The 23,665-nt window shown below is 41.3% G+C and overlaps 1 protein-coding gene and 1 non-coding gene across 5 annotated transcripts in view; both read right to left on the minus strand.

Annotated features, from left to right (window-relative positions):
* Positions 1-23,325, minus strand: part of CCDC14 (coiled-coil domain containing 14) — a 72,967-nt gene extending 49,642 nt beyond the window's left edge. For 2 of the 4 annotated variants that reach the window (XM_066241513.1, XM_066241516.1), the window contains exons 1-8: positions 23,190-23,325; positions 14,123-14,178; positions 13,727-13,799; positions 13,089-13,158; positions 12,875-12,997; positions 2,963-3,199; positions 2,760-2,854; positions 992-1,478 (exon numbers count right to left, since the gene is read on the minus strand). In XM_066241513.1, the coding sequence (XP_066097610.1) occupies positions 992-1,478; positions 2,760-2,854; positions 2,963-3,199; positions 12,875-12,997; positions 13,089-13,158; positions 13,727-13,799; positions 14,123-14,178; positions 23,190-23,219 (1,171 nt within the window). In that variant the 5' untranslated portion in view covers positions 23,220-23,325. The other 2 variants (XM_066241515.1, XM_066241514.1) reach the window with 2 other exon arrangements.
* On the minus strand, positions 337-552 carry LOC136312316 (small nucleolar RNA U3). The gene has a single exon (XR_010726930.1). It is a non-coding gene; the product is annotated as a small nucleolar RNA U3 (small nucleolar RNA).
* Positions 23,326-23,665: the final 340 nt, after the last annotated feature.

The raw sequence follows: 23,665 nt of genomic DNA on the forward strand, positions 1-23,665 counted from the left end.
AGTCTGCAAATATTAGGTATTCAATCAGCACTTCCACAATCAGTTACTATGCTTCCTCAAGTGACAAACCTGTAACTCATTCTAAGCAAAAACCATTATTTAGAATACAAACACACGATACAAACAAATAAATACAACCTGGCTCAAATATATCATAACTTCACCTAAGACATTTTTATTGTTGTAGTTAAAGAAACCCAAAAGTAAAATGAAAAGTCCACAAATAAGTTTAGTTTACTTCTCATAGCAAGATTTATTAAACATTAGAACAATTGGGTATTAAAGAAATGATGGGAAGAAAATCTCCTCTTATTCATTCATTTATTTGTTTTTTATATCACTCAGACAGTGTGATATACTCTCCTTCTTACTCTGTCACAAGAGAGAGGATGATCATCAAAGGCAAATGGCAGCAACTGAAGCAGCATCAAGAGCCAGCTCCACGCTCAGGAGAGGACGCTGAGCCTCCTCCTTGTGGTCTGGGCGTTCTACACGTTCAGAAAAACTTCCTTAGTAACGAATTACAGAAATGATCCCTGAAAATATAATCTGCATTTTAACAAACTATAGAAATGATCCCTGAAAGTAGAGTCTTCTCTGCATTTTAAAATAAAATTATCAGTCTCTTCCAGGGAATTAACCATCTTTAGGGATCCTCTAACTCCTACAAGTTTCTCTCTACAAATTCTTTTTGGTTGAGTCTTTTCAAGATCCCTTTGGATCAAGAAGAGTGAATATACACTCTCAAGTAAGATTGTCTGATATTCCCTAGTGCATTTCAAATCCACAGTAGAGGGATCAATTGATAAAAAAATAAAAGGAATAAAACTTGCAGAACTAATTTCTTTATTAGCTCAAGACATATTTCTATGGAGAATGCCACAAACTCCATGTCAACTATTCTAAATTTAAATGATGACAAAGTAATATGGCATTGTTGTATAGCATTAACACCAAGCTACAGAAAATTATAAAGAAAGTACTCATCTACCTTGTTCTGCTACCAGGGCCTTCACCTCTCCCAACAAGTACTTTATAGTTCTAACTTCTTCAGTACAATGGTTCCCATTTTCTGCTTTCTGGAAATCCTTTATTCTTGCATCTTGCACATGTATGTTTAAATCCTTTCCCTCACTTGTGATCTCTCCAATTTGTTCTTTGGCACAGTTTTCTTCATTAGTGGCCAGGAAAGTTGGCTGTAATAGAATGGGGCTTTGGTGTATCTGGCTGTCCGGATGAGAATGCAACAGATTCATGTATGTTTGGAAACACTTCAATAGGTATGGATCCTTAGGAACTTCTTGTGGCAGAACTCCATTAGCAAGATCCAGCCGCTGAAATGCTGGAATAGCTGGTTGGTCAGTTTTGGGCAGGCTACACTGAACTCCAAGACTAGTACTGAAGGACTTCCTCCGACTATCAGCAGAAATTGTTTTACATTGTGATGCAAACTGGTTGTCACCATCAGTCTGAACTTCCTATAAAAAGAAAAACGAGCTAAGCCTTCAAAAAATGTAAGCACTGTCATTAATTATAATAAAATCAAACCAGAAATATTAGAAAATGACTTTAACAGGATGGAGTGATAGATTACCAGTGAGTAAGCTGGATTTCCCCTTAGCACAATATTATAGTGTTTTAAAAGTTAATTATTTCACTCTGCAATATGGAAACATTATTAAGCCATGATTAAAATTGACTATTTATAAATATCATACATGGTTTAAAGGGAAAGGACCTCAAAAATTAACCAACTTGTGGACTAAAACAAACTTCCACTTTGAGAAATTTCACTGTAAGAAAATAAGCACAAACATACAAAAAGCTTTTGCACAAACTTACAGAAATGTTCTGGTAGTAAAAAATTGATTGTTCCTTGGCCCTGGCTAGTTGGCTCAGTGGACAGAATGTCAGCACAGTGGGCAGATGTCCTGGGTTTCATCCCAAGTCAGGGCACAATAAAAAGCAACCATCTACTTCTCTTCTCTTCCCTTTCCTCCCCTCTTCTCTCTCTCTTCCCTCTTGCAGCCAGTGGCTCAACTGGTTCAAGCATCAGCCCCCAGCACTCAAGACAGCTTGGTGGGTCCAAGTGTTGGCCTCAGGCACTGAGGATAGCTCGGTTGAGTTGAGTATCGGCCCCAGACAGAAGATGCTGAGTAGATTATGGTCAGGGAACATGCGAGAGTCTTGTCTCTCTATCCCACCTCTTCTCACTTAAAAAACAAACAAACAAAAAAAAACCCCAAAACCCTGACTGTTGCTTAAATGTCTGCCATAGGGGAGTAGTTACAAGATTATGGTATATCTACTAAATAGAGTATAATCAACTTATTAAAAATTTACAGAATTATATAGAGAAACATGTTTGTAATAAAATGTAAATGAAAAAAGCAGAACATAAAACTATACAATTTAATTATGACTATATATTCTTTAAAAAGCAAAGTTAACAAATAAAAAGTAGAAAACAAAATCTACTCAGAGAATTAAATGATTGGAAAGCACTCTATCAATGTGTTAACAACATTGTGTTCGGTGATCGGTATAAGTGATTTTTTTTTCCTGTTGATCTCTTCTCCCTCTTTCCCCTCACCATTGTCCTTAATAAACAGGGAAAACAACTCGGGTAATAAAAAACAACTTGGAAAAGAATTATTGGTCTTTAGATTGTACATCCCAGGGCATTAATTTCAATTTTCTCTCTTAAGATGCCAACTGCTAAAAGCAGATGACTTATATAGTCTATTAACTGTACCTACAGAATGAACCACTGGAGGGCAGGGTGGCTGCTGAGGTAACTGGCCTGGGATGGGTGCAGGCAAGCCGTAACTACCATGCGGAGTGGTCTGAGATTCTAAAAGGTAAGAGGGAGAAAAAGATCACTCACATCTCATCCTGCTTATACAGTAACCAGGCAACTTAGTTTATATTCATGCTTTAAAGAAACAACATTCATACTCACCAGAACCAGACACAATGTGGCAAGGTACAGCAGGAACTCCATTAGGGTTGTTCTTTGAAGCCAAGTTCTTCATCAGTGACATTTGAGTCTGCACATGCTCACAGAGGGCTTGGTATATTATTGGTGAATACATTCTATAATGGTCTTGGAACGACCAATTTTGTGGTATATCTGATAAGCCTCTTTTACTTCCAGCAGAAATTTCATTAGGTATCTGTTTCTTATACTCTGAAGATACTAATGTGGAAGAGGGGAAAAAAATCCTGGAATATGATTCTTCAAAAACTTCGATTATTAGACATTAGGGAAAAAAAGGACTTTCAGAAGTAGCTCAATTTCTTAATATACTTTACAGAAGGGTTTTACTATAACCCCTAGAGAAAATCAACTCAAATTCTTTTTTTTACAGTTTGTAATCAATTTCCCCAGTCAAAATTATCTATACTATGCCTTTAAAATCTTTATTAAATACTATTTGCAAAATCTCTCCTTCAATTACAAGTCCCCTCTTACAGGTGTTATTTCTCTCTAAAATCAAAACTTTCACCTTGCTCCTTGTCCAGTTGCATGCTCCTGGGAGGAAATAAAACTTAAAAAGCAGAAAACTTTGTAAGAATTCTCAATATTTGACTATAAAAAATCAATCAGTCAGAACTTTGAGAATAAGAATAAAAGTGGACTTAATCTACAAAATCCTAACCTGGCATTTAAAGTCTACAAAGACTGACATAACCTACCTTTCCAAACAGCTTCCCATCACCCTCAACTCCCATTTTCATTCCAGGTAGGCCCACTTAGACCCCCAGCAAGCTTTTCTCATCTTCCTATAACATTACTCATGATGAACCACCTCTTCAAAGGCAATTCTATCCACTCACCAAGGCTCATCTGAAGGTTCCCCTCTTCCATGAGCCTTTTCCAATCATCCCAGTCCAGTAACAGCGCTTCACCATCCCAGAGCATGTACTGTCTACACAAATCAGCTGTCTCCTGCAATCATTCCAGTCCAGTAACAGCGCTTCACCATCCCAGAGCATGTACTGTCTATACAAATCAGCTGTCTCCTGCAGATGCACCACACCGCTTACCTGTTATTCTCTTACCTATCTGACTAAACCAAGGCTCTTGAGGCAGAACTGTATCCTGTACTGCATTAGTTTCCCCAATAGGTCCCTATCAGTCTACAGACAAAGTTGTACAAAGTATAAAGCTGGTATTAATTTATTAATATAAGAAAAACAACAAAGTTTTCTACATAGCACTACTCTATAGGGCTGTATCAAAGTCTATTTCTCTGTTTAAAAAGCTCTCCTTCCCAAATGTTTTTTTTTAAAGACTGTTAATAGAAATAAGCATGTTCTGATAGATTACAAGTCATCAGGGTATATGAAAAATTTAGAAAAATATATGCTTTTGGCAATACCTACCAAAGCTGAACATACAAATAGTCTATGACACAGCAATTGCATCCCTGAGATATACCTAACAGAAACGACTGTTTATGTATACTAAATCACGTGAATAAAAATGTTCACAACTTTATTTGCAGTAACCAAAAACAGAAAATGCCCAAAAGCCATGAATAGCAGAAATGGATAAGACTGTGGTAAACTCGTATGATGGAATACCACACAACAGTGCAAAGAACAGATTACTGAATACATAACCACTTCTATGAACTTAACAGACATAATGTTTATGAAGGATGTCAGACACAAGACCGCACAGTGTACAACTGCATTTACATGCCCTTTGAAACTATCCAATGGAGCTGGAAATCAGAAAAGCGGTTACCGGGAATGAGGGGATAGGAGAAGGTGAGGATACTGACGAGGCAGGAGCCTGGTAGGGCGCTGAAATGTTCTCTGTCTTCAGCTGGGTAGTGACTTATATGGGAGTATACATACATAACAATTGTCAAGACTTATGCTTTATGAAAGCAATTACTTAATTGTTTAAAGAGTGAAAGAGTTCATTTTTTGTATGGAATTCCACAAATACATATAGTTTATTGAAAATAAAAAATTCTTAAAGCAAAATGTTATGGCAGATTAAATATTATCATCAATGGGAAAAAATTTTTAAGAAAAAACCTAATAAATTAAAATCTGGCTATGAAAAAGGTTGCAGAGATTAGATACTACATTTTGACTTGAAGTTTGCATCCTTTTGAGATGATCTGTTCCAGTGATACTTCCCAGGCCTGAAGACAAGTTCTAACATTAATTAGCTGAGTGACTTAACGGCACAATACTTAACCTCTCTTGACCTCCTTTTCCTCATCATAAAAATGATAATGAAAAAGTATTACCTACTTTATAAGGTTATTGCAAAAAGTAAATGAGTTAAGACATGTAAAGTATAAATGTCTAGCACATGGTAAAAACTCAATGTTATCTATATTACAAATGACTGCAAAATCTTAAGACAAGCAAGTAAATATTTCAAATTCACAAATTTCTCATCTGATATCAAGAATAAACCTCTAGGCCCCGGCTGGTTGGCTCAGTGGTAGAGTGTCGGCCCAGTGTGTGGAAGTCCCAGGTTCAATTACCGGTCAGGGCACACAGAAGTGCCCATCTGCTTCTCCACCTTTCCCCCTCTCCTTTCTCTCTGTCTCTCTCTTCCCCTCCCGCAGCCAAGGCTCCATTAGAGCAAAGTTGGCCCAGGCACTAAGGATGGCTCACTGGACTCTGCCTCAGGTGCTAGAATGGCTCTGGTTTCAACAGAGCAATGCCCCAAATGGGCAGAGCATCACCCCCTAGCGGGCATGCCAGGTGGATCCCAGTAGAGCACATGCGGGAGTCTGTCACTCTGCCACCCCACTTCTCACTTCAGAAAAATACAAAACAAACAAAAGAATAAACCTCTAAGTATGTCTCCCTCCTCTAAGCAGTAATAATTATTCTTTCCTATCTGAATAGATGAGCTTTACCAAAAAAATGGTTAATTAAATTTCTGTAAAAAACATTTCTTATTGGAAACACAATTTTACTATAAATCAAATGGAAAAGTATCCTCTAAAATACTTTAACTTTGAAATCTAAAATGATGGAAGGTGAGACCATAGCCAGCCCATGCCATCCAGCACAGAGCTCTTTCTTTCCTCTTAATTCCTGGGCCTCTTGTCTGCCCTTAGATTTCCTTTGGCCTTATCTAAGGTAAGAACTGTCTGGTTTGAGGAATTCTCGGATCTCACACTCACAGGTCCCAGGCACTGGCTCTCATTCACCTTCATTTCAAGGGGTGGTTTTCACAATCTCTCATAAAGCTGAGCTACAAAATTACTCTTCTGCCAGCAGATGTCATCATCCAACATCAATTAAGTATATTTCCTAAATATCAGAGCCTTAGAATTAAAGTGACTTACTTTTTATTCCTTTACTAACTCAGTCCATGTGAAACTTGACTGATAATGGTGAAAATTTGTATTTGAGAAAAAAATCTTAAAGCAAGTTAAAAACAGTAAATGGATATAAAAAAGACTGCATTTATATTGCTATCAAATTTTAAAAAAATAAACAAAAAAACAACAGCAAAAATGAACCTGTTACTACACAAACACAAAGGAAGCATCTTTTCTTACTCTTGTTCATCATACCAAAGCACCCTACATGAAAATTCTACTTAACAGAGTGGGATGGTAATATGTCTGACTGGTGTCAGTGATGACCACAGTCATGAAAGGGATGCATTCAGTTATTCAGTCCACAAAACTTTTTCAGCCTTTGAATTCCAGCTGCTTGCTGTACAGCACTGTTGCCTGGGTATACACACACTGTCTGGCAGGTAGGATAATTCCTGCCAGCCAAATATAGAACAAACATCTACTGCAGACAAGAACTGCAGAATGTCTATTATAATTTGAAATATGTAAAAGAACACCTTGCCTAGATGGGGGCAATCAATGCAGAAAGTATTCTGCTTGTAGTGCTTTATTTCCCCAAGACAAGGGCAGCAATGTATGTATGTTACCTGAAAGCAGGGTCATGTGCCCACAGCACTCAACACAGTTATCAAATGTAAAAAGATGCTTATTAAAAAAATGGGTTTTTTCAGCCCTGGCCAGTGGCTTAGTCATTAAAGTGTTGGCCTGGCATGTGGATGTCATGGGTTTGATTCCCGGGCACATAGGAAAAGCGACCATCTACTTCTCTCCCTCTCTCTCTTCCTTCTCTCCCTCTTCCCCTCCCATCGCCAGTGGCTCAACTGGTTTGAGCATGGTCCCAGGTGCTGAGGAGTGCTCGGCTGGTCTGAGTACGTCAGCCTCAGGCTCTAAAACTAGCTCAGTACTCAAGCATCGGCCCAAGACGGGGTTGCCGGGTAGGTCCCAATCAGGGCACATGTGGGAGTCTGTCTATCTCCCCTCCTCTCACTTAAAAATTTTTTTTTCTTTCACTGCCAGAAGCACTCTAAATGTAAGCTCAATGCACTTATGGAATTGCCTCTCTGCCTACTTACTCCTAGAACATACCAAGGAAGGCGGTCTTGACTCCATAGACACTAAATGATCAGGTAGATCCCAGGCAGAAAGTACATATGAGACCAAGCCTTAGAAGATGGTTAACATAAAATAATGAGATTATATTAAATTTAAAATTATACATAGATACTACATAGTTAACATACTATAACAGATTCCTTAAAATTCTATGACTAACCTCCCTTGTGGAGAAATGGAAAAGAGAGCACGTACTGAGCATGGTTTTTGTGTATTGCTGAGCACTGTGACAACAGAGTATTAACAGCTGCCAAAGACAAACAGAAAAGATATCTAGATAATGCTACAGTTTGGTAAACTAGAAAAGATAGTCATTAAACCAAAAGGCAAGGAGGCTTTTCCTTCTAAACTTAAGAGTAAATAAGTCAATGAGAACTAATTTCTAATACTGCAACCCTAAAGGAGATTGTCCTATGGGAAGCAGGTCCTACCTTCTGATAACAAAAGTACTGTATATGGGGAAAGGACGATAACAGTATTTCAATCTGATCACAGGCTAGAAGTCCTGGTTTGACTCTAATCGAAATAAGAATTTATTGCTTGGGACCCAGAATGCCAGATATCTCTCATCTGCTCCTCCAAATCATCCTCTACTATCTCCACCCTGTTCTCCCAAAGATGTTGATCTCTATGGATTACATTATTGAGAGACAGTCCTTCATGAGTCTCTTCTGCTTCTACATGTCTTAATGGGTATACCAGGAAAGTAAGGCCTTGACCTAAGCTCTTTTACCTGGGCCATTTCACAGGGTAAAACCTTGAGCAAACCTGAGGGCTAACGTAGTGTTTCCCCTGAGACAAGTATAGGCTTGCTTCCTGTTTACTACCCAAAGCAATGGAATCCTCAATTCAGTATTCCTCAGCTGAAACTTGAAACTACAGCATGAGGCCCTGGCCAGTTGGCTCAGCAGGAGAATGTCAGCCCCGCGTGTGGATGTCCCAGGTTCAATTCCTGGTCAGGGCACACAGGAGAAGCGACCATCTCCTTCTCTACCCCTCCCCCTCTCCATTCTCTCTATCTCTCTTTCCCTCCTTCAGCCATGGCTTGGTTGGAGCAAGCTGGCCCCAGGCACTGAGGATGGCTCCATGGCCTCGCCTCAGGTGCTAAAATGGCTCAGTTGCCGAGCAATGGAGCAACAGACCCAGATGAGCAGAGCATCCGCCATTGGGGGCATGCTGGGTGGATCCCAATCAGGACATCTCTCTGCCTCCCCGCTTCTCACTTAAGAAAAAAACCCAAAAACTACAGCATGTGCAGCATCTATCTGGGTCCATCATATCACCCCTATGGGAACTGGTGGCAAAGGGGAACCAAGACAAATATGCTGCTTGCTATGGTATGAGTCAAACTCCTTTTTCTCTGACCCAGGAGTCTTATCTCTTGCCAGTATCTGTGACACAGTAAGTAAGGCAAACTTATTAGGCTGTAAGAATAAAAATCAAGTTGGATTTGATCCAATGGGATTCTGGGTATTATCAAGGAAAGGAAGCGGCACGAAGTGAGGGTATCCATTTCCAATTCTATAAGGCCACCTCGGGCTGGCTTTGTTCCTTTAAGGAAGCTCACTGCTCTCCTCAAAGTGGCCTACTATACACAACAGTATCTCTTCAGTAACCTCTCTATCACCTCATCCTCTAAGGCAGGGGTCCCCAAACTTTTTACACAGGGGGCCAGTTCACTATCCCTCAGACCATTAGAGGGCCAGACTATAAAAAAAACTATGAACAAATCCCTATGCACACTGCACATATCTTATTTTAAAGTAAAAAAAACAAAACGGGAACAAATACAATATTTAAAATAAAGAACAAGTAAATTTAAATCAACAAACTGACCAGTATTTAAATGGGAACTATGCTCCTCTCACTGACCACCAATGAAAGAGGTGCCCCTTCCAGAAGTGCGGCGGGGGCCGGATAAATGGCCTCAGAGGGCCACATGTGGCCCACAGTGCCGTAGTTTGGGGACCCCTGCTCTAAGGCCTAAGGATGGTAACAGCTCTGCTGCTGCTGCTGCTACTGGGCTAGTACAATCCTTTGTGGTTTCCCTATAGCCCATTCACACCTTTGTAGTGAGATTCTTTGTAAATAAACCCTCCTTGAATTATCTCTTTTTTTTAAGTGAGGAGAGGGGAGATAGTGAGACAGACTCCTGCACACGCCCTGACCAGGATCCTCCCAGCAACCCACTGCCTGGGGCTGATGTTCAAATCAACTGAGCTATCCTCAGTGCCAGTGCTCAAACTTCAAACCAATCGAGCCACTGGTTGTGAGAGGAAGAGAGAGAGAAGCGGGAGAGGGAGTGGAAGAGAATCTGACAGTCACTTCTCATGAGTGCTCTGACTGGGGATCCAACTCAGGACTGAGGATCCACTTTAAGCCCAGCCAATGCTGTGTCCACTGAACCAGCCAGCCCAGGCCCCTTGAATTATCTTAATTCAAGTGTTGCCATCTGTTGGGCAGATAAAATATATTATGCTCACTTTGTTAAATATGGCGCTGCCCAAGTGGAGGCCGTTACCCAGGTGATATTAATGTGTGTTGGGGGCGGGTTGTGGGCAGGCAGAATCCTTGTAGCCTGGGGCTTGGTTTTAGGATTAAGCCTTTCCCACCCTTTTTGATGTGGGGTGGTACAATCCCATCATGCCCCAGATAAGTGACTTTGTATTAGAAACTTTCCTATTTTGTATATTGGATTAAAGGTTTTGATTTCTACACTATAAAATAGAGACAGAACGGGAGCTTGCTCTCTTGGTTCCTGAGATTAGCATGAAAGAGCAGAGAGAGCAGAGCAGAGAGCAGAGAAAGGTTGCCTGCCGGGTGCAAGCTAAGATGAAAGACTATGGCCCATCAGTTTTTGGCTCCGTTGTTTCTTTTCCGACTGTCCGAATCCAATGTGAACCTGCATGGGCCAGGCGGCTGTGATGGTGGCCCTGGCTACTGGCCATACACCATCTGCTTCCTGCTCGAACACTGAGTAACAAGCAGTTAAGCTGGGATCCAAGATGCCACCATGTCAGCCATGTATATTCCAAATGAGAGTTCCTTGAGGAAGGGTGCCCTGGACAAGAAATAACCTGCCTTGAGAAAAAAGTAGGACACTAGGGGAACAGGCAGTTGGTTCCACCACTCCTTTTCACTGGGCCCCAAGACACAGCCCTCTGCTTTAAGAATTTAGAACTGTGGTTGACACACTTTTTCTTAGAAGGCTACCAGCTCTGTCACAACTACTCAACTGCAGCACAGACACAGTCATAGAAAATACATAAATGAATTAGCATGGCTGTGCTCTGATAAAACTTTATTTGAAAAATAATATAGCTAAACATTATTTATAAAATAAAACTGGCTATAGTATGCTGACCATACATTTAGACCAATGTTGACCAATAAAAATATAATGAAAACCATATATGAAATTTAAAATTTTCCAGTAACTAATTTAAAAAGTAAAAATAGGTAACATTAATTTTCATGGTTTTTTTAAAATTTTTATTTATTCATTTTAGAGAGGAGAGAGAGAGAGAGAGAAGGGGGGAGGAGCAGGAAGCATCAACTCCCATATGTGCCTTGACCAGGCAAGCCCAGGGTTTTGAACCGGCAACCTCAGCATTTCCAGTTTGACGCTTTACCCACTGTGCCACCACGGGTCAGGCTAATTTTCATGTTTTATTCAAATCAGTATGTCCAAAATATGAACATGTCAATAGTTAATTAATTTTAAAAGTTATTTTATTTTTCATATTAAATCTTCTGAACCTAGTATTTTATACAAAGTATACTTTAATCCATGATTGAGATCATTTCAATCTATGACTGAGATGATGCTAAATTTTCATCAGAAATACTTGATGTGTGTTTAATAAAATTTACAGTTGAAAAAGTAGCTTTATGTACCCTTGTTATTCCAAACATACCTAAATGTTCTCTAATAACTGGATCAAGTAACAGTTTCCAAGTTTAAATCCATTATAATTAAACAGCATTTATAATTCAGCTCCTTGGTTGTGCTCAATGGCCCCATGCAGTCAGTAACTACCATCCTGAACAGTGCAGGTCAAGAGAATGTGAGGCTAAAATGCGACTGGCCTCCAAGATGGGTTAGTAGGTTGTTTCCTCTGCCTTAGTTCTCTGACTCAGAGACCATAGGGAACATCAACCTCTATTCCTAAGAATGCTCTCCCCTCCTTTTCTCAGCCTCTTTGCCTGATCCTGATCTGTTAATATCCAGGGCTACAGCTGAAGATCATTTTCTAACCTCACCCTTATCTGAGCTGAATCTCAATATGCACTGCTGTGCTAACATTTCTGGCCCATCAAAGCTGTGGAACTAGCTAGCCCCATTCTTGTCCATTTGAATTCCCACTGGGGACATTTTCATCTCCATTTTGGGCTATCTTGTCTATAGGTCTCCTAGGGACAACATAATCAAAACTTGCTTATTCTAAGCTGTTTGCTGAATGATTATACTTAATTAAGTCAGCAAGTTAACTTTTAGAATGTAAAATATATCCTTGGCTACTTTCACCATCAATCCAAGTGGCAGGCCCTCTCTCCTTACGTATCTATCCAACTTGAAAGTTTACCTTCTTATGTACTATGTATTCTAACTGTGCAGGTCAACAAGTTGATCTCCCAAACCGACAAAGATATATCCATACACAATTATTTAAAAATAAGGCCCTGGCCGGTTGGCTCAGCGGTAGAGCGTCGGCCTAGCGTGCGGAGGACCCGGGTTCGATTCCCGGCCAGGGCACACAGGAGAAGCGCCCATTTGCTTCTCCACCCCTCCGCCCCGCTTTCCTGTCTCTCTCTTCCCCTCCCGCAGCCGAGGCTCCATTGGAGCAAAGATGGCCCGGGCGCTGGGGATGGCTCTGTGGCCTCTGCCTCAGGCGCTAGAGTGGCTCTGGTTGCAACATGGCGACGCCCAGGATGGGCAGAGCGTCGCCCCCTGGTGGGCAGAGCGTTGCCCCTGGTGGGCGTGCCGGGTGGATCCCGGTCGGGCGCATGCGGGAGTCTGTCTGACTGTCTCTCCCTGTTTCCAGCTTCAGAAAAAATGAAATAAAAAAAAAAAAAAATAGTAAGTATACACATGCAACTCAACCAATCTGTGATTATCTATGGACACAATTGGCAAGGAGAATAAGGATTATATACCTCCCAAATGTCATTCTGAGTTTTAAACTTTTCTCTTACAAAATTCAGTGACTTTTCTCCTTTTCTTCTTGGGAATGTGATAGTAAACAAAATAACGACTCAGCAAATAGAAGCTGAACAGAGAAAGAGAGGCATAAGCACACACGCACCCGAATAACCAATGTATTCAACTGAAAGACTGACAACACAATTCTGACCATTTATCTAAACCTTCAGAATTAAGCATTACAGTTAAATAAGTAAAAAATACTCACAGATTTCTTTCCGGATTAATGAAGGAACAGTGCGTTTCTCATGCCCTTTCTTTTTGGATCCGCACCTTTTGCTTTCTAAAGGTCTAGGATTATATCTATTTTCTGAATATGTCATTTCTGAACCTATTAATAATTAAAAAAAAAGTCATAGGCATTAAGACAACTACTTGATTGAAAAAAGGTAATCAGCAAAGAAGCATTTAAAAAATAAAACCTGAATCTTCATTTCTCAGAATGTTCTGCAGCAGAGAAGCACAACCATCAAGCCCCTGGACGGTTCCAGTCTGTAAGGAGAAAGTCGTTAGAAATGTGTATACAGAATTCAGTGCGGGTGGGCATGGCTGGCTGGTGCAGTGGATAGAGACAGTGTCGACCGGGTGTGCAGATGTCCAGGGTTCAATCCCTGGTCAGGGCACACATGAGAAGCGACCATCTGCTTCTCCACCCTTCTCCTTCCCCCTTCTCTCTCTCTCTTCCCTTCTTGCAGCCAGTGGCTCAGTTGGTCCAAACATTATTAGCCCAGGGCGCTAAGGATAGCTCTGTTGATTTGAGCATTGCCCACAGACAGGGGTTGCTGGGTGGATCCTGGTTGGGGTACATGCGAGAGTCTGTCTCACTATCTCCCCACCTCTCACTTAAAAAAAATAAATTGAAAAAGAACCTAATGGCATAATTTTTAATTTTCTTTTAGGAACAATTTAGTATTGGTGGGAAACATGTTTTAAAGCAGAAGCATTCATAATTCCTTAGGGCAGTTTATACTTTACCTTTGAATTTCATTCCTATTTTTTAGATTTTATCTGAAGGCTAATTTAAAATAGTCTTCATTGTATTGATTCAGTTTAATCTTACCTGACTTTCCGAATCAGAATGGATAGGATAGCCAGAATCCGCTTTAAAACGTGATATCTTTCTTAAATGGGTCCTAGAAAACAAGTTTAATACTTTTACAGACAATACAAAAAAAATTTCCGAAAATACATTATACGTAGTCATTTTCCTTCTAGCCAAGGTTGGATAAGAAAACTTGTGTAACCATGTATAAGAATGATTTATATAGCACCTTATAAAGACTTAAAAGACTGTTAAACACTAAAATGATCAACATGGCTAGATTTGGAAAGTTCCTTCCCTTTTGTGAAGGCAGAGACCCATCTAGTTTCCAGGGTAGGCTAAATTTAGTCCAGCCCAAATACCTGAAAAATCTCTTGAGATTTCCTGAAGCTGTAAGCTTCTTTAAGTACTTACCACTTCTTCCCATTTGTTAATTTAGCAGGTCCAGTGTTCTTTCCTGAAGATAACACCTATGAAATAATGAATTGCAATATTATAGTAGATATACAAATATTTTTGCAGTGTGCTTTCTTGAAAAAACCTGAAATATTACGCATTGATTCCTTTTTTATTTAAGTAAAACATAACAAAACTTACCATTTTTGCCATTTCTAAGTGTATAGTTCTGTGGCATTATATTAACACTGTTGTGTAACTATCACTATCCTCCATCTCTAGAACTTGTTCATTTTCCCAAACTAAAATTCTGTACCCATTAAACATTAACTTCCCCTTCCTTCCTCCCTCAACCCCGGGCAACTACTCTTCTGCTTTCTGTCTATGAATTTGACTACTCTAGGAAGCTAATTTAAGTGGAATCATACAGTATTGATGTCCTTTTTTGACTGGTTTATTCCACTTGTCACATTTTCAAGGTTCATCCATGTTGTAGCATGTGTCAAAACTTCCTACCTTTTTGAGGCGGAATAACATTCCATTTTATGAATGTAGTATGATACTAATTTTTAATAAATGTGATATATTCTAAAAACCCACAAGTACAACTGAACTCACAATTTGTTCTATAAAATATCAAGCAGGCCCTGGTTGGTTGGCTCAGTGGTCGAGTGTTGGCCCAGCGTGTAGAAGTCCCAGGTTCGTTTCCCAGTCAGGGCACACAGAAGTGCCCACCTACTTCTCCACTCCTCTTCCTCCCCTTCTCTTTCTCTCTGTCTTCTCCCCCCAGTCATGACTCAATTGATTCGAACAAGTTGGCCCTGGGCATTGAGGATGGCTCTATAACATCGCCTCGGGCCTAAAACAGCTCAGTTGCTGAACAAAGCAACGGCCCTGAATGGGCAGAGCATCACCCTGTAGGAGGCTTGCCAGCTGGATCCGAGTTGGGGCGGGTGGGGAAGTCTGTCTCTCTACCTTCTCACCTCTCAATTAGCTAAAAAAAAGAAATTTTTTTTAAATAAATAAAATAAAATGTTAAGCGCTGGCTCAGTGTGTGGAAGTCTCAGGTTAAATTTCCAGTCAGGGCACAAAGAAGTGACCATCTGCGTCTCCACCCTCCCTCCCTCTCTCTTTCACTCTCTCTCTTTCTTCCCCTCATGCAGCATGACTCAAATAAGCAAGTTGGCCCCGGGCGCTGAGGATAGCTCCATGGCCTCACCTCAGGTGCTAAGATAGCTAGGCTACAGTGGCCCCAGATGGACAGAACATCAGCCCTAGACAAGGTTTGCCTGGTGGATCCTGGCCGGGTTCATGAGGGAATCTGTCTCTCTGCCTCCCTGCCTCTCACTTGATAAAATAAAAATAAATAATAAATAAATAAATGTCAAGCAAGAAACATATTATTTGTTCCTTACGTCTACTTGAGTTGAAAATAAAGTTGAGATTACTTTAACTAGAAGTACTTACTTAGTATTTTAACCAGAAGTAAATTGGACTATTCTCAATCCCTGAACATGTTCTACATACTCCAAATTCTTCAAAATATGTAATTCTAGATATAGGGCAAAGTCCATAATTCTGTTTCTATTTAACCACATTCTTTATAATGCCTGACAAGATCAGCACACAAAAACTCTATCATTCCGCCTGACCAGGCAGTGGCGCAGTGGATAGAGCACCGACTGGGACATGGAGGACCCAGGTTTGAGACCCCGAGGTCGCCAGCTTGAGCATGGGCTCATCTGGTTTGAGCAAAGCTCACCAGCTTGGACCCAAGGTCGCTGGCTCGAGCAAGGGGTTACTGTCTGCTAAAGGCCCACAGTCAAGGCACATATGAGAAATCAATCAATGAACAACTAAGGCAGGGGTCAGGTACCTTTTCGGCTGAGAGACATAAACGTCACATATTTAAAAATGTAATTCCATGAGAGCCATATAACAACCTGTGTGCATTATGCATTATCCAATAAAAATTTATTGTTGTCCTAGAGGACAGTTGTAATTGGCTCCAGCCACCCGCAACCATAAACATGAGCGGTAGGAAATGAATGGATTGTAATACATGAGAATGTTTTATATATATATATTTTTGTATTTTTCTGAAGCTGGAAACGGGGAGAGACAGTCAGACAGACTCCCGCATGCGCCCAACGGGGATCCACCCGGCACGCCTACCAGGGGCAACGTTCTGCCTACCAGGGGGCGATGCTCTGCCCCTCCGGGGCGTCGCTCTGCTACGACCAGAGCCACTCTAGGGCCTGGGGCAGAGGCCAAGCCCGGGCCATCCTTGCTCCAATGGAGCCTTGGCTGCGGGAGGGGAAGAGAGAGACAGAGAGGAAGGAGGGGGGGGTGGAGAAGCAAATGGGCGCTTCTCCTATGTGCCCTGGCCAGGAATTGAACCCAGGTCCCCCGCACGCCAGGCCAACGCTCTACCGCTGAGCCAACCGGCCAGGGCCTGTTTTATATTTTTAACATTATTTTTTTATTAAAGATTTGTCTGCAAGCCAGATGCAGCCATCAAAAGAGCCATATCTGGCTCGCGAGCCATCGGTTTCCGACCCCTGAACTAAGGAGCTGCAACGAAGAGTTGATGTTTCTCATCTCTCTCCCTTCCTGTCTGTCTGTCCCTATCTGTCCCTCTCTCTGTCTCTGCCACAAAATACAAACAAACCAAAAAAACACAACTCTATCATTCCTCTTTATCTCAATCTCATTCTCTCAGTCTTTCTCTTTAAAGTCACATAGCAAAATTGTTTTTATTAAAATTTTATTTTAAAAGTAACATAAATGGGCTACCTTTTGTGTAGAAGGAAAAATATGCATTTGCTTTTACACGCATCCAATATCTTAAGAGTTACACACAAACAGTTCATTGCAGCTGCCTGCAAAAAGGGAAACTGACAATCTGGGGGACAGAGCAAGAAGGGAGACTTTCCATGGTATACCTCTTTTTAGCTTAAAACTTTATACCAGGTAAACATATTATCTCTATGGAACTTAATTTTAAGAAGACATGGGTAAGCCCTGGTCAGATAACTTGGTTTGTTAGAGCATCATCCCAAAGCAGAGTTGCCAGTTTGATCCCTGGTCAGGGCACATGCAGGAATAGATCTAAATTCCTGTCTCGCTCTCTCTTTTCCTTTCTCTCTCTAAAATCAGAAGTAAATATATATATATATATATATATATATATATGGTTCACCCTGGCAGGATAGCTCAGTTGAATAGAGCATCATCCTGAAGCAGAGATATTGCTGCTGGTTCAGTCCTGTCAGGGCACAGACAGGAGCAGATGCTCCTGTCTCTCTGCTGCTCTCTCCCTCTCTCTAAAATCAATAAAGTAAACATTAAAAAAAGAGACATGGTTAAATTCCTTACTCACTCCCTCATTTCATCATTCAGGTGTAGTCACTGTTGGCAGTTAACATTTATGATTTTCTTGATATGTTTAAATATTTCATCCTAAGATAGCTCTGAGCAATAACTAAACTTTTTGGAGTTACATAGTATTCTATTATTTGTTTGAATATGTACTTCCTTCTAAAAATGCTACTGAGAATACTGAAAAAGCTGGGTTGATAATTATGATAGATTTCTCCTTGGGATAACTTGGAATATGATGGAGTCACAAAATCAGTAGTGAGAAGCCAGTTGCAGGAGTGAGATCCCAGGTAATGTAGCTCTCCTGGTCCCTGCAGACACTCAGGATCTTTCTCTTCAGTAAATCTACGCTGGTAGCCTAGCCAGAACCATAGTAAAAATCCAAACCATGGGGCTACTAAGTCCAAAACAACTACCATAATTATTTTTCAAAATAAAAAAAAGTAGTCTGATATAAGTATATGGCATAATTGTAAGAATATATATAGTATTTCTCAAAAAATATACACATGATTATATTAAAATCAGGCAAAGAAAATTACTCAGGATAAAAACACCCTGAAACAGTATATCATATTAACATTTTTCCTTCTATTTTTAAAATATTTTTTATTTTGAAATAATAGCACAAAGTACTGTACACACTTCACCCAGATTCCCCAACTGTTGACATTTTATTACATCTGCCATGTTCTCTCTCAAAATAATTTGTCGGAAGTTCAGAGGTTTCAGACATGATACCCCTTTACAGTTAAATATTTACTCCTAAATATTTCCTAAGAACAAAGTCACTCCCATATAACTAAAATATAATTATCAAAATCAGGAAGTTAATACTGATACGATATTATAATCTAATCTATAGACTTTATTCGCATTTGCCAATTATCCCAATATTGTCCCTTATCGAAAAAAAGTCTGGTCCATGTTCAACTCAGGATATGTTGCATTAATTTGTCACCTCTTTAACCTGAAACAGCTTCATGGATTATCATTATCTGTTCCTGTATGTGCCTGACTGGGGATCGAACCTGCAACCCTAGTGTATTGGGACGATGTTCTAACCCACAGAGCTATCTGGCCTGGGAGTTATTCAGTTGTTTACAACCTTAACATTTTATTTTATTATTTTATTTATTTATTTATTTGTATTTTTCTGAAGCTGGAAACGGGGAGACAGTCAGACAGACTCCTGCATGCGCCCAACCGGGATCCACCCGGCACGCCCACCAGGGGGCGACGCTCTGCCCATCCGGGGCATCGCTCTGTCGCAACCCGAGCTACTCTCGCGCCTGGGGCAGAGGCCAAGGAGCCATCCTCAGCGCCCAGGCCATCTTTTTGCTCCAATGGAGCCTCGGCTGCGGGAGGGGAAGAGAGAGAGAGAGAGGAAGGAGAGGGGGGAGGGGTGGAGAAGCAGATGGGCGCCTCTCCTGTGTGCTCTGGCCTGGAATCGAACCCAGGACTTCCGCACGCCAGGCCGACGCTCTACCACTGAGCAAACCAGCCAGGGCCACAACCTTAACATTTTAAAGAGTGCAAGCCAGTTATTTTGGTAGGATGTCCCTCTGGACCTTTAGACTCATTTGATTTTCCTAATGATTACAATCAGGTTGTACATTTTGGACAATATTACCATAAGAGGGATGTTGTGTCCTTCTCAATACATAGGCATAGGATGTCAGTTTGTCCCATTACTGGTGATGTAAACTTTGATTATTTAAGATGGTGCTTGACAGGTTTTGCACTGTAAGGTTATTATTTTTACACTTGTAAATATTAAGTATCATGAGATACTGAGATTATGCAGCCATCCTATTCATCAAACTTTTACCCAGTAGTTTTAGCATCCATTAATGACTCTTGCCTTAATTGACTGCTTGTTAAATAGCAATGTTTTCTAACTCGCATCATTCTTTCTACATTTTATTTTCTTTTTCTTCTTTTCCAAGTGAGAGGAGGTTGGAGAGACAGACTCCCACATGCACCCCAACCATGATCCACCCAGCAACCCTGTCTAGGGCCAATGGTCTGCTCATCTGGGGCCATGCTCACAACCAAGCTATTTTTAGTGTCTGAGGAAGAGGTTCCATGGAACCATTCTCCTTGCCTGGGGTCCATGTGCTTGAACCAATCAAGCCATGGCTGTTGTAGGGGGAAAGAGAGAAAGCAAAAGAGAGAAGGAGGGAGGAGTGGAGAAGCAGATGATTGCTTCTCCTGGGTGCCCTGACTGGGCATCAAACCCGGGACACCCACGTGCCGGGTTGACGCTCTACCACTGGACCAACTGGTCAGGGACACAAGATTCTGTTTTTATTCTTTTAGATAGGTATCCAAAATGGGATAAATTTTTTGAGAAACTGTCTTAGTTTTTTTACAGCAGCTGCACCGTATTACATTCCCGAGAGCATACAAGGGTTCCAATTTCTCCACATCCTCACTAACACTGGTTATCTCCTGTTTCTCTACCCTAACTGATGTGAGGTAATATCCCACTGTAGTTTTGAGTTACATTTGCCTGATAATTAATGATGTTGACCATTTTTTCATCTGTTGGCCATTTGTATGTCTATAATATTTACAAGTTCTTTGCCCATTTATTTTAAAACATAATGCTCTCTCTTTTAAGACTTTATTCATTTTAGAGAGGGGAGAGAGACAGAGAAAGAGGAGAGGAGCAGGAAGCATCAGCTCCCATATGTGCCTTGATCAGACAAGACCAGGGTTTTGAACCAGCGACCTCAGCATTCTAGGTCACTGCTTTAGCCACTGCACTTCCACAGGTCAGGCCTTTGCCCTTTTTATAATCGCTATTTTTTTCATTCTTTTGCTCTTAAGTTGTAGGAGTCCCATATATATTAATATATGGTTATTAACTCTTTATCAGATATTATCAGATATATATGGCTTACAAATATATCTTCCCATTCTATAAGTTATACTTTCACTGTTAATGATTCCCTTTGCTATGGAGTTTTTTATTTTGCTATATCAAGGCTCATTTTATGATTTCCCCTGCTTCAGCCATGGAATTAACCATTTCTCCAAGAAGCTATGGTTCCTTTTAGTGGAGAATGGTATTTAAAACCGAGATTTAGGCACTAGATGTGCTTTGTTACTGCAGCTTCTAATCTTTTTTCATTGGATTACTTAGTCATCATGACTTGATAGTCATAATTCTGAATCTTGTGTTGATACTTTTAAAATTTTTTCCAGGCCCTGGCCGGTTGGCTCAGCGGTAGAGCGTCAGCCTGGCGTGCAGGAGTCCCAGGTTCGATTCCCGGCCAGGGCACACAGGAGAAGCGCCCATCTGCTTCTCCACCCCTCCCCCTCTCCTTCCTCTCTCTCTCTTCCCCTCCCACAGCCGAGGCTCCATTGGAGCAAAGATGGCCCGGGTGCTGGGGATGGCTCCATGGCCTCTGCCTCAGGCCCTAGGATGGCTCTGGATGCAACAGAGAGAAGCCCCAGATGGGCAGAGCATCGCCCCCTGGTGGGCATGCTGGGTGGATCCCGGTCGGGCTCATGCGAGAGTCTGTTGGACTGCCTCCCCGTTTCCAGCTTCGGAAAAATGAAAAAAAAATTTTTTTTTTCCATATTAACATAGTCTTCAAATTTTTAATGGTTGCACAGTATTTCCTTGCGTGCAACTACTGATTTATGTTTTTCACAATTAAAAAACAAACCTGAAATAAACCTTTCCATATACTGAAAATAACCTTTTCATATTCAGGATTAAAAACTTAGTTATTTGGTGAAAGGTTATTTGTTCAATGGTCCTTGACACAAATTATAAAACTGCTCTCCAAACTGAATGCCCAAAATCACAATGCACAAGAAAATCAGTTTGCTTTACCTCATATTTTCTTCCACACTTTTTACTTTGCTATATGAAAAAATATAAGCATTTTTAAAAGTCGTACTTGCCACCAACAAGTGCAAAATAAAATTACATTTGTGGAATGAGAGTGTACTATATAGTCTTTCATTTCCACTTGATCTACACCCTGTGAGTTGAAATTATTTCTCAGAGGTGGAAACCTGAATTCAGAAAGGTGGCTTGTTCAGCCAAACACCTTCTCAGTCTAGTGTGATGTTCAAAAGAATCCTGTCTCCACTGCTAACCAGCTGTGCAACCTCGGGGAAGGTAATTTGAACTCTACATCCCTCAATTTCCTTGTCTATAAAATGGGAAGGATAATAGTATCTACCTCCTAAAGCTACTGTACTGTGAAGATTTAATGTGAAATTATATATAACATGTAAAAGCACTTAAAGTAGTACCTGCCACAATGCTATCTAAATATTAACTGCTATTATTAAGATGGTAGTAAACTAAGTTTTAAAGGAGACTAAATTTTGCTGTATTTATGCCAAGGGTGAGATAGATGTTTCACTATATTCTTTGATTTAATCTCCCAATTCTTTGAGGCAGAACTTTATCCAAATTTACACCGATTTTGTAAAGGAGGCTCAAAGAAGTAAAAAGTACTTTGCTTACTATCACTACAGTAGTAGAGGCAGAATAGGAATTTTAATCTGTAGATGACTGTGACTACAAAACCATGTTATTACCCCTTGCTGACTGAGCATAATCTGAGCTTGTTCAGGATAAGAAAGATCTATTATGGGTGGGGCTGGTCTGAAAGTACTCATGAGAAAGTCTTGAGCTAGCTTGAAAAAGGAGAAAGATTCACATTAATGGGGATGACAGCATGATAGGTGAGTTAATAAATAATGGAAGACCAAAAATAAGGGGGAGAGACTGGATATATTTGAAGAGGAGTAAGATCACTCTATGTAGAGGGTCTGTGCAAGGAAGAGTTAATTTATTACCTGAAAATCTACTATATGTCAGGTGCTGTCCTAGGCCTTGAAGATGCAGAGATAAACTGTGTAGTAAAGGAGGCAGACAGATTAGCGGCTTCTCTAGCCTTAAAAGCGGTTTAACAAAGGTTAGAACAAGGCACAAAAGAGGAGCCAACGGGCACTCAAACAATGGGGATGGAAAAGTGTTAGGTAAGACTTCTAGGAGTAGCCCCTGAGCTAAGGGAATGGAGACGGGGAGAGGAGATAGCAGAGATAGAAGGCAGCCTACACTGAAAGGAGTGCACAGGCACGGAGCGCCCAGGACACCGCAGAGTAAGATAACACTGGCATAGGGGCGGCGGCTGGTAAAGAAATCCACAGGCCAGATTTAAAAAAAATCTCAGGCCAAAGAACTGAGATTTTATTTTGAAAAGGAAGTGTCCCGGTGTCAGATTTGAAGCACAACAGAGATCATTTAGTTCCAGTGAGAGGTGTGCATTTGAGAGGAGTAGAACTACAGGCAGTGACACGAACTAGGAGACTTGAAAAATACCAGCAATTGTGACGAAAGATTAGCCAAGAGCGGCACTTGGTGGAAGAGCCGAGAACCTGGCCTTGATGCAACAATGTACTAAGGCTCGGAGAGGTTGTTACCCGACCCAGCGGTAGAGGCTGAACTTGAGCCCCAATCCTACACCAAAGCCCGCGCTCTGGAGGACTGCAACGATTAAAGCAGAACGAACTCCACGGACCGAGCGGCTGTGTTAGGATCAGGTGTCTCCCCCACGCCCCGTAGCCAACATTTTCAATGCGGCCGCATCGTCTTTGTTTTTCTCATTTTTGCACTTCTCCCAGTCCCTCTCCACCCGTACCATGGATGCCTCAGGTCCACGGCCCTCACCTGACCCGGTCGAGATCCGGACCTAACCATCTTTCGCAGACTCAGAGAAGCCCAGATCGAAGGAAGCAACACCGCACGGTAAAAGGAATTAACCGCCGTGGATTCCAGGCCGCCTTTGGCCCGCCCCTCTGGCTTCCGCTTCCGGGAAGAATCCCGCGGCACACCGCGCCTCATAGTCTCAGGCGCGCGGCGGAGGCCTCCCCTGTTCCCAGTAAGGAGCACTGGGCTTGCGCAATAGCCCTGTCCCGGCTCCTAGCTCTTCATACTCCAGCGGAGAGTTGGAAAAGCCACTGACGGAAAGGGGGCGGGGCCAGGGAGGGGCCCCCAGAGGGGCGGGGCGAGGCCAGGCAGGGAGCGTAGGAGGGTGTCCTATCATTTGGCTGAGAGTAACCGGGCTTGGCAATACTGTACCAGGGAGACCTGAGTTCATGGTTCTGTTAAGAGGGTTTCTTTTTCTTTTTCTTTTATTTATTTTT

This window comes from Saccopteryx bilineata, chromosome 8, assembly GCF_036850765.1.
Source record: "Saccopteryx bilineata isolate mSacBil1 chromosome 8, mSacBil1_pri_phased_curated, whole genome shotgun sequence".
NCBI lineage: Eukaryota > Metazoa > Chordata > Mammalia > Chiroptera > Emballonuridae > Saccopteryx > Saccopteryx bilineata.